Source organism: Dysidea avara, chromosome 1 (assembly GCF_963678975.1).
Source record: "Dysidea avara chromosome 1, odDysAvar1.4, whole genome shotgun sequence".
NCBI lineage: Eukaryota > Metazoa > Porifera > Demospongiae > Dictyoceratida > Dysideidae > Dysidea > Dysidea avara.
The window spans coordinates 33,980,672-33,995,199 of record NC_089272.1 but is presented as its reverse complement, the minus strand read 5'-3'; the positions used below and the strand labels follow the sequence as shown (position 1 = coordinate 33,995,199).

The window sequence follows — 14,528 nt, the reverse complement described above, 5'->3', positions numbered from 1 at the left end:
CTGTACTCTTTTGAATCATCACACACTTTTCATCCATAGTGCATTTTTACCTCAAAGAATTTATTTCCGCAAATTGCTGTGGTAATTACATTAGTGGTTGTTTTATTATACAAACTTTTGTGTCTTCATGCTCCTGTAACTCTTCACCCTCAATACAAGTATCCAAATGGAAACAAGTACAATCCTAGGTTTAAAATTTACACATCTAACCTGTAGCAGTCGTTGAGGCATAGAACCAGGTGATGATGGTGGCGTAGCTCCTACGTGGATCACAAAATCATCCTACAATAAAAATACAGTCAATATGTACAAAAAGCTAAAGATACAAAATGTTTATTAGATTTGACATCTGTAAGTATGCTTAAAATTTAGTGATCCAACTACATAGCAGAACTTAATTATCACCCTAGCCAATACAAGTTCTACCACTGGATTGCTTTTATAGACATACCCAAATGCTTCGATGATGGGTGGGAGAAGGTAACGTTGCCGTTACGTTTGTTAATGTAAACGGACAAGTCCTGGAGATATCACAGAAATATTTCACGATGTGACTCACAATAGAATCGATTGTGGGTTGCGAGCAAAAGATGCAATGAACATCTACCATGCCAAACTAGGGTGAAATATGCGCGAGTTATTCTGTTAAACTAGTTTATGTGTGTTCAGGCTGCTAATAGTTCATGCAACATGAGTTAATTACAAGTCCTAGCATATAGTGAAACCACATGACTAGAAAGTTCCATAAATCATTTAAAGCATAGCCTTGTTTGTGCTATATGAAAAATAAAGCACTCGGCGCTCGGTATCGATGCTTTATTTTTCATATAGCACTCGCGGCTATGCTTTGACATATACATAAACACCTTAGAAATCTTACTGTGCATTTTTATAAGCTCAGCAGAGTAGTATAGTGAGATCTATTTAGAAGAACTTGGACTGCAACAGCCTTCTTGGGAAGTGATACTAAGGCATGCACTACGTAGATGGCTGCAGTTTTCTATACAATGAACAATCATGCTTTATGGACTACTTCGATTAGTGATTAGTAGTATCTGATTGTTCTGTAATCATAGGCAGTAGAGTTAGAATAAAGCAAAGCTTTTAAGAAAATCAGCACTTCAGTTTTAAAGTGTGACATATTTTAATAGTTATCAACAGTTCCTAATGACCTTTGAGAAATGCTACACTGGCAGTTGCCTACTTTCCCTTACACATGACTTTACCTTTTTCACTTTCTTTTTCTTTTTCTCTTTTGTCTTCTTCATCTTATTCTGTAGCAATGCATACACTTAACAACATGAACACTTTGCATGTTATCACAGTGCATACTTCTTTATTCTTCTCCTGGTCCTTAGTTATTATACCTGATTTAATCTAGAACATACAAAGTGTATCAAACAATATGCAAAGTTGAGACAATTAATACATCTATTGATTGGCTTAGTGGTCATTTCATTTCAAAAGTCAGTTCCACATTACAAAGCAGTTATGATATACATATACACACAAAAGCATACCAAAACTAAACAGGAGCTTATAGGTGCCAAAGACGCAGTACTTATGAGCTCCTGACTAAAGCAATGAAATATCCTTTCATCAGAAAAAGGGTATGGGAGAATTTAAACACTATACATTTAAAAAAAATACAAAATGTAGTACCACTGCACTATGTAACTGTTCAAATTACCCTTTTTCTTAAATAGGCAGCTTGTACAGTATAAAAAGTTAGGCCCATATATACATGGCACAGTACCTCATACGGTACAGATTTAACGCAACGTCGCACTCGCGCGCGAGTCATAGGATACCACTCGCTAAGCACCCGCACTCGATCGAGCGTTCCTTATCGAGTGCTCTTGCTCGAAGGGGGTACTCACTCGAATGAGAGTTTGCTCGAGGGGTTGCTACACTCGCTCGAGCAAGTGGTGCCTAATGCTAATACATATCATAAGCGCTTATTAGTTTAATACTAGATACGTACAAGCGCTTATTAGATTAAAACCAATGACTTACGCTCTAGTGAAGTTTGGAGCAATCATTAGTGAGATCCTGTCAGCAATGTTGTATGATCTTCAATGCCTTCAATTTATCACTTTAAATAAAAGCACAATTCTAAATATTTCACGCAATAGTGTGCGCATGTGCAAAGGAGAGTGTTGTGTGATTGTGTCGTGTGTGATTGTGACGAGGAGCGATTGTGATGGCATCAGAAAGAGTGGCGAAAAGGTCAACAAAGGCAAAGAAAAGTAAACTTCTATTTTGTTTGTGTATAGCTAGTTGTTATAGAGTGTTTGCAGCTAACCAATTTCACGGCATGCAACAACAACAAAAAACTAAAACTCCGTTAATAGTCGGCTTTGATGTGTTAGAGTGAAGTGATTTACTAGCATGATTGTGGTTTAGCAGATGGATTAGGTGCATGATCGAGCTTAAGCAAACTTGATAGAATGAGCGTTAAATGGAGAAAGCAGTCACATGGCACAGTAAATGCTAAGGTAAACAGTAAGAATTTAAAAGACACTGTTAGGTTATGTGTTAGAGTAGTATTAGAAGTTATTTAGTGGAATGATTGAGCTTGAGCAGATGGATTCCATACTGGGCTTTATAAAGAGAAAGCAGTCACATGGTGTTGCAAGCTTAGATAAACAGTAAATTTAAAAGACACTGTTATGTAATGTGTTAGAGTAGTATTAGAAGTGCCTTTGCAGCATGATTGAGCCTGAGCAGTTGGATCCCACACTTGACAGAAGTGCTTGTAACAGTTAGCTAAAATGTGTATTCATTATTTTAGAAGTGCAAATATATTATGTTTTGTTGCACAGCCTAGTTTAAGTTTATTGGAAAGTTATGCACATAAATTTTTACAGGTGTAGCTCCTTATGCCTTCATTGAATACGTCGATGAGATCTACACTGCAGTTGTTCCCACTCGTATGCTTAAAGGAACATCCCTGTTTATTGATGGTATAGCTCAAATCACGGAGGGAAAAGCCATTTATGAAGTAAAAATATTGTCTTTAGGTAAGAAAGGTGTGTTTCTGTTGTTTGTCTATTTTAGCACAACTGCAGGAACACAAAAAGAATGTAAGCAGGACCAGGAAAAGTATGATGAGGATGATGAAGACAGCCAGTCAAATAATGGTAGTGAAGAGGACAGAGAGAATTTCATGGATGACTACAGTCAGATTGAAATGGATGGTAGTAAAGATACACAGGATAATACATGCAGTGATCAGATAGAAGATAAGTGCAAAGATAGCCGTGATGGAAAAGAGAATGTTGAACCCAGGCAAAACAAAAGAAAGCAGGTATGTTGAATTGGTTGCTAACTTTTCTGATCACTAATCATATGTGATGACCCACTGAACAAAAAACCCAACCAGTTTGCATTTTTTCAAACATTTTTATGACTGCTTCATAATTTAGAATGGAAAATAAATGGATTGTTCAAATTTTATCAGATAAGTGCTCATGGAATCACAATGCTAGACAGGTGGAAGTTTTTGTTGTTTTCTTTTATGGTCACTTTTTTTTTACGGCATCATACACTAACACTTGTATGTGGCGGTAAGAGGGTTAATAGTCTGACCTGTCAGCTTGTTTTTCATACAATGCCCTGTTACTAGGTGATCAACTAACCAGGTGGGGCCACTATAAGCCATTGTTGGAATGTTGTGGTTATCGTAGGCATGCTATTAAAATTATAATCACCTGACTGGCATGCTCTATTTCAACAGGTTGTGTTGTATATTTTATTTCTTTTACTTTTATCCCAGAAGTGTAAATCTGATACTGCTGTTAAGAAGCAAAAGCAGACAGGTAGCAAGCAGACAAGGAGAGTCCCTGTCCAAAAAGTCAAGACCAAGAGTGAGGGTGATAAATTGAAAGGTGATACTGTAGCAAAGAAAAGAAGGACTAAGAAAAAAGAGGTGGTAAGTGTGTTGTGTCTATATGTATGTGACCGTCTCAACCGAAACCCATATTGTTCGCACATTTGTTTTTTTTACTATTATTCTTGACATTATCTACAGTGTATATGGAGTTGATACTCAAAATTTCAGGTAATTCTGGTTAGCAGTTTGGGAATTATCTTAACCAAAAATCTACAACTTGGACCAGTTTGGAAAGCTTTGTTATTTTACTAGCTTAGATCTTCCAGCTGGATATTAGCAAGTTGGGGTGCACAATGAAAGTCATGAAAAGAGACAACTTTTACCACTCACCAAGGCTGACGGGTCTATTTGAGATAACTCACTAGGATAGACAGCAAGTGCAATCAGTCTTTAAATGTGGCATCACGGCATGCAAAACACCACACTGCTGCATAAATTTCTTAAGCTTTAGGCTTATGATATCATCAAAAGTACCACAAATCCCATTGTGATTTACACGTTTTGGGTTTCCTTGATTGTTCTCTACACGTTTAAACCACTGGCCAATGCTATTATACTGAGTTACTTGCATTCGTGCTGTCTTATTTAGTACTGCATACAGAATTGTAACCTCAATTAATGTATACATAATACTTTACTTTGATCTAGGAAAAGCCGGTGTTGGAGGTTGGTCCTGACACCCCTAAAGATGTTGACATCACTAAAGTAAGTGTTATAAATTCGACAAAGTGTCTTATAGATCCGAAGGGCCATTTAAATAGAATTAAGGGAATGCTTAATGTTTTTATCTCTAGGTAGACAAAGGGAAGATGGCAAGCGATGAAACTGATAGGGATGCGATGAGCAATGAAACTGATAGGGATGCGATGAGCAATGAAACTGATAGGGATGCGATGAGCAATGAAACTGATAGGGATGCGATGAGCAATGAAACTGATAGGGATGCGATGAGCAATGAAACTGGTACGGATGCTATGAGCAAAGAAATCGTTAGTGATGTGAACACCCAAGAAATTGATATACCAGTAAGAATAACAGTCTGATTATCAAAAAATGCTCTGGATACTTTTAGGTGATTGAAATGTATCGAGAGGATCCATTCTATATGGATTTTGATGACTTCTTGTACAATAGGGTATGCATGCTATATTAGCTGTGTTAAAATTTAGTATAGTTTTAATATACTAGTATGATGATGACATGAGCGCAGAATTGCATCCTTCTCTACCCAGTTCAGCTGATGTTAAGGTTTGTTTTGACTTACATAGTGGTACACTTTATTATGTGGCATGTAAGCATTTTATGCTTAATAGCCCTTTGGCACCAAACTCCACTAAAGTGGCTTTGTTAACAAAATAGTGGTCATCATTTTGGAGCAACACGTTTATTGGTATTGGTTTTGATTTGTGTGTACACTATTTTGCCACAATAGGTGTTATTCAATACCTTTTGCTTGTTTGTTTAGGATCAGAAGTATGAAGATCTGAATAAGACAGTGTCGTCTTTGCAGGAATCTATTCAAGTAATGTCCAGAGGGTTAGTAATGGTGTCGTCAAAATTGGATTCGTTTGGAGCAATGCAGCAACCACCTACCCACTCAGGTATGTTTGGTAGTAAAGCAAATATTACTAGTGGGTGTTTGTTTGCTTTCATCAGTGTATTTTCCGAACTCTATTTCTAAAGTACGGCTGAAACAAATATCAGATTTTGTAAATTCCATTTTTTCCAATATGCATGCTTGTACGAAAAATGCAAGTTTTTACTGAAACAGTCGCAAAAGTAATTCGCTGTTTTCATTTCCGTGGATAGACTTTGAACACGCTAGAATCACTTTTCATCGGAAAGGAAACTTGAACTATTACACGAAATTTACTTAATTACAAGTGTGATTCCCTAAAATTTTCCACGCTTATGTATACCGTGGCATTGTTTAATAATGTTTAAGTATTAGAATACTTTCTGTACTAACCGAATCAAATATTTGTTTCAGCTCTTCTAAAGTTTCTCATTTTCGTCTCTATTTTTAATTCTGTAATGTACTGTGTAGGACCTAGTGAGCTTGCAGGACCTGTATATGTTCGACAAGAGCAAATCCCAATTGTACAACCCATAGAATCTAGCTTTTCTGGTAAGTAAGCTCAGAGATTACGTGTGCTACAAGTGTTATGTTATACTCCTTGTATAGAGGTGCATTTGTGTATAGAGGTGCATTTGTGTATTCAAATTTAATGTTTCTTGGCTCCACCACTGCCGTGATACTAGAGTTTTAGAATCACCTTCTTCGTAGTAGTTGAAAATAACTATAATTAAAACTATGAATGTAACTGTTATTCATGAACTATAAGTGACACTGTAAAGGATACACTGTACTCGTGTTTATTAAAGTGTGTGTAGCCATTTCCATCCTATAAACATTACGGCAAAGTTTTTTTCAATTTTAGAGCTTGCACATGGAAGTGGAGTAAATGTACTACCTAACTGTTCACCGCCACCAACTTCACAAGGGCCCGGCGCACAACCCTTAGAATCTAACAATTCTGGTCAGTAAATTTGAAAGCTCAGATTGCGTGTAGCACACAAGTGTTATATGTCATACTCCTTGCATAGAGGTGCGCATTTATGTTATTCAAATTTACATTATGTCTTGAAATGTAGTGATGTGCGATACATATCGAATATTATCGATACACATATACAATATCACAATATCGATATTGCAATACATTTATCAATGTTTTATTCGCACATGGAAATGCTAAGGTCTGGTTTTGTACAACGTACAGTGTAGCAGAGCTGTTCGCCTGTTTCTCAGACTTGAAGCTTGTTACACGGTCTGTAATGTCTGGAACTAAACTATGAAAATTTGACGGCCACCCACACAGTTAATTACTTTGCTTTTTGGCTGAAGTTCACTATATTCCATATTGGTATCATATCATGACTACACAAGGTTTGAGATACACCATTTTAGCTGTATCGCACAACACTACTAAAATGGCTCCAAAGTTGTGGTAATGCTTGAGTTTAAGGAAATACCTTCTTGCTCATTACCAGATTTAGATGGTGGCAGCTTGTGGAGAAAGTGTAAGTGCTGGAAACTGGAAATGAATCAATAAGGGCTTTCACTACTTCACAATTGACCACCAAATTTTAGGAAAAAAATTTATGAAGCAGTGCTGTAAACAGTTTATTAAAACTGATCTGTCGCAAAGTCTGTGTAAAACAGCAGTGCTTGAAACTAGTGCTGGGCGGTATACCGAAAATACCGTATACCGCGGTATTTTCATTAAACCGTTTCAAAGGTATTTGTTTCTGAAAATACCAGCATGAATGTGACTAGTGTGCAGGAAGCCAGAGACAAGGTGGTTGGGTTATGTGTTGGTGGTTTGGTGGTGACCACAAGCCTCTCCTAACAGCAACTGTTAGGTTTCAGGTTACATTGTAGCACCTGCCTACTGTCATGTAGTTAGTAAAATATTTTTATAACCTGCTGGCTAGGGACCCGTCGATTTCGCCAGCAAAATTTTTAGCATAATGGTTGGGTAAAAGCAATGAGCAAAATGCTGGCATAATAGGTGCAACTTTTGTGAAGTGGACATAAAAATTGCACAAAAGATCGAGATACTCTAATCAAACAGTCAGACACGCTAAAATATCTACAATGCATAGCTAATTGTTACAGGAACAACAAGTGACAATCGATATACCCTAATAAAACAGCCACACATGTTAAGCAATATTAGCTGGCTTCTTGCTTTACATGTTAGAAGTAATTTCTGATCGAGCTCTAATAGAACAGTCACTTTAAGGCGAAACTGTAGCTTTGCACTTGGAAATATTCAATTAACAAAGATAAGTACTGAGCAAAATTTATAATTCTTGAGCAAAATATGGAGCATAATAGGGGAAAAATAAAAGAATTGCTGGAAAGAAAAATAGGTAGAAAAAAAGCAAAATAGACTGGTCCCTACTGCTGGCCATGGGTAACTTTCAATTGTGAGTAGTTACAGTTAACAATTACTGTAAAAACATATTATTAGTTCCTTACCAAGCTGAATACCGTGAAATACCGAATACCGGGGTATTTTCTTCAATACCGTACCGTAATCAAAAAATGCCATACCGCCCAGCACTACTTGAAACAGTGTGTCACGTAAAACAGCAGTGCTTGAAACAGTGTGTCAATATTGTGTCTGGACACAACTAATTAACGGAGTAATGCAAGAGTTTTAAAGTACTACAAAGGGTTTGATGCAACCCACAATCTAAAGATGACACTAGTAAACAGGCTATAAATGCATTTTATACTATCTGAGCTGACAAGTACTAGGGGACTGGTACTAACTCGAGGTGTGGTTAAAACAAATACCTTTGGCTTGTGGTCACCCACAAACTAAGTGCCAATGTCTTTGTGAAAGGATATCCAGACACTGTTAAATGCAAATTACCAGAACTTGCACTGCTTTAAGAGGGCATGTTAACTGTTATTCATGCATGGACTATAATATAAGTGACACTGTAAAAGATACACTGTACTGTGTTTGTTTATTAAAGTGTGTGTAGCTATTTACGTCCAACAAACATTATGGTAAATTATATTTTCAATTTTAGAGCTTGCACATGGGAGTGGAGCAAATTTACTACCTACACCACCACCACCAACTTCACGAGGACCAACTGGACTATTGCCTGAAAGTGAACTTACTTTGATCTTTATGAAAAGCTGCTCACGCAGGAATATGAGCGTACATTTGACCAGAAGATTGTTTACGGAACAAGTTAGAAAGACATCGAATGTCTCTGGACGCAATAAACAACAGTTAGATCCAAGAATTATCAAATACATTAAGAGTACTTCTTTCAAGTATTTTCCGTCACAAAACACCGACATTTCCAAAGAGTGGGCAGATTGTATAATCTCAATTGATGAGAGTTGCCGACGTCTTCGTAACAAGCCCACTAAAAAACAACTGCAAGGACTTAATTGATTGTCATACTACTTCCCTGGAAACTGGATTTGGTTTTTTTTTTTTGACCTGAAACTGGAACTGAGCTTTTTGATTTATTAGGAAACAGTTAAAAACTTTTCATGTTTTTATATCCAATCATGTTCTTATATCCACACTTTCATTATTTGAAAATTAATCATGATAAATGTTCAAGGTACGTAGTACAAAAGTAGCATGTTGAATGTTTCAGTTGCACTAGTAACCACTAGGTTCACCATGTAATTCTATGACTTTTGGGATAACCTTGCGTAGGTGACCAATGTATTTTCTGCATACGGCTGGTGTTAGTGTTTGCCAAAAGCTTATTACACCTTCCTTGAGCTGGTTGAGATCCCTTGGTTTGTGCTTAGTTCGCAAATACTGTTTCAATGAACCCCATAAATTTTCTATGGGGTTCAGATCGGGACTTTCTGGTGGAGTTGGCCACCAATTGATGTTCTTCTCTTCGAAGTAATCTTCTATGTGATTACTGCGATGTTTAGGGTCGTTATCCATTTGAAACCTATGCCCTCCAGAATCAGAAAATCGGTCAGCTATAAATGGCACAAGAGAGGCACTCAAAATGTCTGCATAGCGGACAGCATCCATTATGCCAGTGAACATAACAACACGGGCTGCTCCACGTGCAGATATGGCTCCCCAAATGTGCAGCTTTGCGGGATGTTTCGCTCTCGGCTTAAGCTTTCTAGGCTCTTTCCGTTTCCTGAAGCACAACCGGCCATGGTGTTCCAATTGTATCGTACACTCATCTGAAAAAATTACATTGTTAAAATCTTCATTAACCCGGCGCTGTTCCTTGCACCATACCAGCCTTTTGGTTTTGTTCAGATTTCTAATAAGCTGGCAATAGTGGGGTCTAGTGCACACCCACCCTAACGCCTGGCGTTGGCGTTTAATGGTAGATAAAGTCACCTCCAAGTCTGGATATTTTTCTATTAACATTGCTCTCAAATGCCTTGCTGTGGCTTCATCATTCTGCTTTAGTTCATCGTTAATCATTTTCAACATCTCTGGTGTAATCTTCCTATCACGAGCTCTTCGTTGCAAATCCGTGTACACTCCATGTTCCTTAAATTTTTTAATCAGACGATATAGGCTTCGCTTCGTAGTAGCAACTTTTTGTTTCTTCAATATTTGTTCTATATCTGCCACAGAATATCCTGCATTAGACAAGCTAAGAGCACTTCTTCTTACACTCAGGGCGAGCCTTGGCATTTTGTCAGAGTGTCGACATTCTGAACTGTCGAGTCCACTCGAGAGTAAACTGACTTTACCCGCGAGTGATTTTAAAAACATTACATTGTATAAATTATGTATATGTACGTATGTAGCATAAGTTTTACAGTACGTATCTGATCAACTAACCTCAGGTCATTCTGCTTGCCCTTGACAGCTCGAAATAGATTTTTTGTCTGGCGCATATTCAAATTATTTAATAAGTAAGCGCCTTGTTCGCTTCGAGTGTTTTTCTTACGTTCGTACTCGCAACTGCAAGTTCAGGTGCGAGCGCTCGACCTCGTATTCGATAATGACTACTCGAGACTCTAGTTCATAACGGATTGCTCTCCAGAGTGGGTCACTCGAGAGTGCGACGTTGCGTTAAATCTGTACCGTAAAAAAAATATACTATATATATATATATATACTTACCAGTCTCCTCTTCTTCTTTGGCTTTCTGCCATCACATTGTTTCCTTTTCACCCCCTCAACATTCTCATGATCATTTACCTGTGCATAGTGTCTTTAATGTACATAATGCAAATTAAAAATAACCTGTGACAATGGATCAGTGGCATCTTCTACATTATTCACGTCATTCGTGCCTTCATCATCATTCATGTTGGTCTCCTTAAGTTTGCATTCCTCTTTCGTCCCTTAGAAAGAAATCAGCTTTACTTCATACTCTTTACTCAAACATAGCTGCTGTATGCAATAACAAGATGATTTTGAGCTACTTCTAAAAACCAGGCACTATATGCAGCTCTACCTAGACACCCCTGATCACACTGCAAGTGCTTCCTTAATTACCAGTGTAATTTGAGAACTACAGAATAACATGCATACCACGGTTTAGTTTGACTCAGTTCAGTCCAGCCCAGAGTGGCTGCTGCTCACACTACACAGTCTCGCTCACACACTAAATCACCTGGCTTGTATAAGCACACAATTAAATTACTGAGTTTGCTAAAATCATAGCAGCTTTTGTTTTCCAAGCTTAGTTACTGCTAGAAATCTTGAATCCCTACAAGAGCAACAATGGATAGATAGCAGCAAAGGACTGTAGAAATGGCAACACGGATCGAAGTAATCAAGTAGAGCAACTGCCAACAACAGCAAACATTTGCATGGCTTTCTTTCCTGCCAAAACAGGGTTTCTGTGATTCTTGATTCTCTGTGTAACGTCGAGTGATTTGAATTATAATTTAATGTGCCTTATGAAAAAACTAGTGGCCTGGTGAAATCAAGTGAGCTGGCTTGGTTCGATTGGGCATGGTACAGACACCATTTACATTGCACTTTTCACCGAGCTGTACCATTCTGAACATGCTACTGGGCTAGTGTGAATGGAGTGTATAAGTCAATAATGAATTATGAAATCAGCATTCTAATAAACCCCCATTTCAATGATAAGCTGAGGGGTATTAAACACAATTGGAAAATGAATGCCAATTAGGCTTGGGTTATGATTCTTTTCCTTGCTGTTTCTTTGAAGTTATTAACATTAAATAATACATGTGAGTCTGCATGAATATACAGATATGTATCAAACAACCGACCAGGCCTGCATTTTATGTAATCAACACATAACAAAAAGGCTTTCATTCCTACTGTTGTAAAACTATATTTATGTACTTGTTTTATTGTCATGTCTTCAATAGTATATCTGTATCGGGCCTTGAGTAGAATCGATATTAAAATTATGGCCCTCAAAAACAGGGTGTGAACACGGAACTATACCCAAGAGGTAAATTCTAGGTCTAGGGTATTTCCATTTTGTGTCTTGTATAATAAAGCCAATTAAATAAGGATAAGGTGATATTGTTAAAAGCTTTTGAGTTATGAAAATTTGAAAAGGTAGACAAATCTTACACAAGCTCACATGCTCACAAGCTCATATTTTCATTGTACTTTCTCAAGAATACTGTAACTGGTGAACAGTTCTGGCCAAAGTGACCACCATTACTTTGATATTCACAAAATTTGATTTAACACATTTGTTATGAAATCTTCGATATCTAAAACCTTTAAGTTTGGCCAGCGCTTACCTGGTTAAATGGTGTTATTTCCCAAGATTTTTTTTTTTTTTGAAAAAGTCTCAAGCTATAGACTCAATGTGATCTTTGCACTCTCTGCCAGCTCATCATTTTTAAGAGCTACAACACATGTACAGCCATGGCATAGGTATTTACATATCATCCAGGAACTAGTATTCACAAATTAGAACACCTTGTATAAAGCTAACCTACATGTATTTGTAAATTTAGTAAAGGGCCAATGAAGTACTTTAATCAGCACTTTTGTAACCAAAAGATGATTTGTTGGGTATAGACAAACAAAAAAATAATAATAAAACAAAGATGCACACACATTTCAGAGAAAAATTTCAAGAAAGCTCACAATGCTACATTAAAAATAATAATTTTTACCTTCAAAAACAATGTTGCCTTTCAGTTTCCCGTAAGGCCATTTCACCACGCAGGTCTCCTGGTCACGGGACAACATACGACTTCTGGGTATTAAGGCAATAGTGCCATCGCAATCAAAAAGTACTACCGCATGAGTAGCACCGTTAGATTGGTCACTGGACGGAGAGTCTATAACAAATAACACATATAGGCCAGTTTAAAAAAATATGAATCACATACCTTCCACAGTGTTGTGTCTGCCGCTTCTTCTTGGGGGAGCAACTGACTCCAACTCCATCTCCATCAGCAGTGATTAGGGACACGTGGCCACCAATGCGGTGTTCACGTGATAAGTCACTAAACAGTCACGTGATGTGTTATTTATAAAAGTTGTAGTTGACTCGTCCTCGGACTCGTCTTAGTCTCGCGCAGCCAGACCACTGTTTCAGCGCTGGGAAGCCCTCAGATCTGGACGGGATCCATTTTACAGCATCAGCAGCAGCTCTGCTTTCTATATCACGGAGTCCACCCGGTTAATGTCCGATCTATAGAGAATGAGGAATTAGATTGTACATGGTAATTAATTCTTGTATCAACTATATATTCACATCATTCATTGCTCTTATAACTTGTCTGAATTGCTGTAACATTGTTAATTGAATGGGCCTTGTGAGAATGTAGTGTCTCCTAGCAACCAAGTGGTAGTTATGATGATTAGCAATACGATTAAGCCATGAACCAAACAGATAAACTGTTTCCTTTAGGGTCCATCCTCTTTTATAGCTGGAGCATTACAGTATGTCTGAGCAAACCGAGTTATTGTCAAACACAGAGTTTGGACAGCAAATGTATGGTGGCCAACTGTTATATTTATCTGATATCAGCTTTCACTTTGCAACTATGTAACTCTGAAATTACAAGCCATTCTCTAAAATAACTCTCCCAAGAAATTTCCTATTGGCTTTTATGGTTTTTCACCATTAAATTTTGTAACAATCCTAACAATTACAACATGGAAATTTGTGAAAACACTCACCACTATCCTTCAACCATGGCAAGCAAGTCCAAGAAGGATGATTGATCCAAGTCGTCTATGGATCAATCGATTGATCTATGGACGACTCATACTCAATGTCCCTATCACTTTGACCATGATCGCAGATTGTACAGAGTAGTACTACTACAGTGTCTAATAAAATTTCACCATCGTACCAAATTCCTTATTATTCTCATGTTATAGGAAGGGATATTATACCCTTTTATGTGGGAATTTGACCTAACTATTATTCCCAGGTTTGGGAATTTGACTTTCTTTCACTGTATTTCCTTACTCTCCCCATACTGGGGTGGGTAGGTTTTACAGTGCACTGTGTGGTTGATTTAAATATGGCATATTGTATATTGTGGGCATACTAGTGTAGAAACATTATTTTATCATTGTAGTTCAACAAAACAAAACGCCTTATTTGGGTGAAAGAACCAAAGAGACCTTGCTAATTGTATCTTTACTGATGAATCCACAGTGATGCTGGAATTGGTGGTACACTCCACCAGAATCCCCTGATTTAATTAAACCCCATAGAGAGGGGTATGGGGTTCCATGATGAGCTACCTTAGGAATACGTGGTGGAAACCAAGAAATCTAGAGCAACTCAAAGCAGAAATTCAAAATGTTTGGTGCTGGCTAACTCCAGCAGTTTGCCGGCACTACAATGAACATCTGCAATATTATGGAAGTTGGTGGTGAGCCAAAATTTAGGTACGTAAAATGTTTATCAATAACTATCACTCATGGTGACTTTCTTTCGTTTTGTCTTTTATAGTGTAACTGATCCCTGCTGTGCTCATTAACTTTGTTTAATTTTGTGGTTATGTCTTTATCTGTGTGATATTTTGTATGTGTGTGTGTGTGTGACTGCAATTACTGTTTTCATCTAATGTCTTCTAGTGTTATAATAATTTGCTTGTGATGAAGTACAGTATGGTTACTGTATGTCA

The 14,528-nt window shown here is 37.5% G+C and overlaps 3 protein-coding genes across 4 annotated transcripts in view; 2 read left to right on the top strand and 1 right to left on the bottom strand.

Annotated features, from left to right (window-relative positions):
• LOC136262768 (uncharacterized) overlaps positions 1 to 14,528 on the top strand; it is a 51,651-nt gene that overhangs the window by 14,535 nt on the left and 22,588 nt on the right. The gene's annotated exons all lie outside the window — the stretch shown is intronic.
• LOC136249899 (uncharacterized) lies at positions 74 to 12,877 on the bottom strand. Its single transcript, XM_066042035.1, has 7 exons — positions 12,771 to 12,877; positions 12,552 to 12,719; positions 10,678 to 10,778; positions 10,555 to 10,632; positions 1,333 to 1,377; positions 1,227 to 1,274; positions 74 to 282 (listed from the first exon to the last, which is right to left on the bottom strand). The coding sequence occupies exons 1-7, from the start codon at positions 12,832 to 12,834 to the stop codon at positions 106 to 108; spliced, it is 681 nt and encodes a 226-aa protein (XP_065898107.1). The 5' UTR covers positions 12,835 to 12,877; the 3' UTR covers positions 74 to 105.
• LOC136262739 (protein starmaker-like) lies at positions 2,032 to 9,052 on the top strand. 2 transcript variants are annotated; one of them, XM_066057127.1, is made up of 11 exons: positions 2,032 to 2,249; positions 2,871 to 3,023; positions 3,072 to 3,310; positions 3,779 to 3,934; positions 4,544 to 4,600; positions 4,690 to 4,920; positions 4,968 to 5,030; positions 5,084 to 5,143; positions 5,361 to 5,496; positions 5,943 to 6,023; positions 8,507 to 9,052. In XM_066057127.1, the coding sequence occupies exons 1-11, from the start codon at positions 2,204 to 2,206 to the stop codon at positions 8,881 to 8,883; spliced, it is 1,599 nt and encodes a 532-aa protein (XP_065913199.1). In that variant the 5' UTR covers positions 2,032 to 2,203; the 3' UTR covers positions 8,884 to 9,052. The 2 variants fall into 2 exon arrangements, with proteins under 2 accessions (XP_065913199.1, XP_065913207.1); XM_066057135.1 differs by lacking the exon at positions 5,943 to 6,023 and having other exon boundaries at positions 2,033 to 2,249.

What these genes read in the sequence shown, in the direction of transcription:
- LOC136249899 (XM_066042035.1), bottom strand. Translation starts at nt 12,834, where the DNA reads ATGGAGATGGAGTTGGAGTCAGTTGCTCCCCCAAGAAGAAGCGGCAGA. An exon ending in CAGACACAACACTGTGGAAG is followed by an intron (nt 12,720 to 12,770) that starts GTATGTGATTCA and finishes TATTTGTTATAG; the next exon opens with ACTCTCCGTCCAGTGACCAA. An exon ending in AGGCAACATTGTTTTTGAAG is followed by an intron (nt 10,779 to 12,551) that starts GTAAAAATTATT and finishes TTTCTTTCTAAG; the next exon opens with GGACGAAAGAGGAATGCAAA.
- LOC136262739 (XM_066057127.1), top strand. Translation starts at nt 2,204, where the DNA reads ATGGCATCAGAAAGAGTGGCGAAAAGGTCAACAAAGGCAAAGAAAA. An exon ending in GTCAACAAAGGCAAAGAAAA is followed by an intron (nt 2,250 to 2,870) that starts GTAAACTTCTAT and finishes AAATTTTTACAG; the next exon opens with GTGTAGCTCCTTATGCCTTC. An exon ending in GGACTAAGAAAAAAGAGGTG is followed by an intron (nt 3,935 to 4,543) that starts GTAAGTGTGTTG and finishes ACTTTGATCTAG; the next exon opens with GAAAAGCCGGTGTTGGAGGT.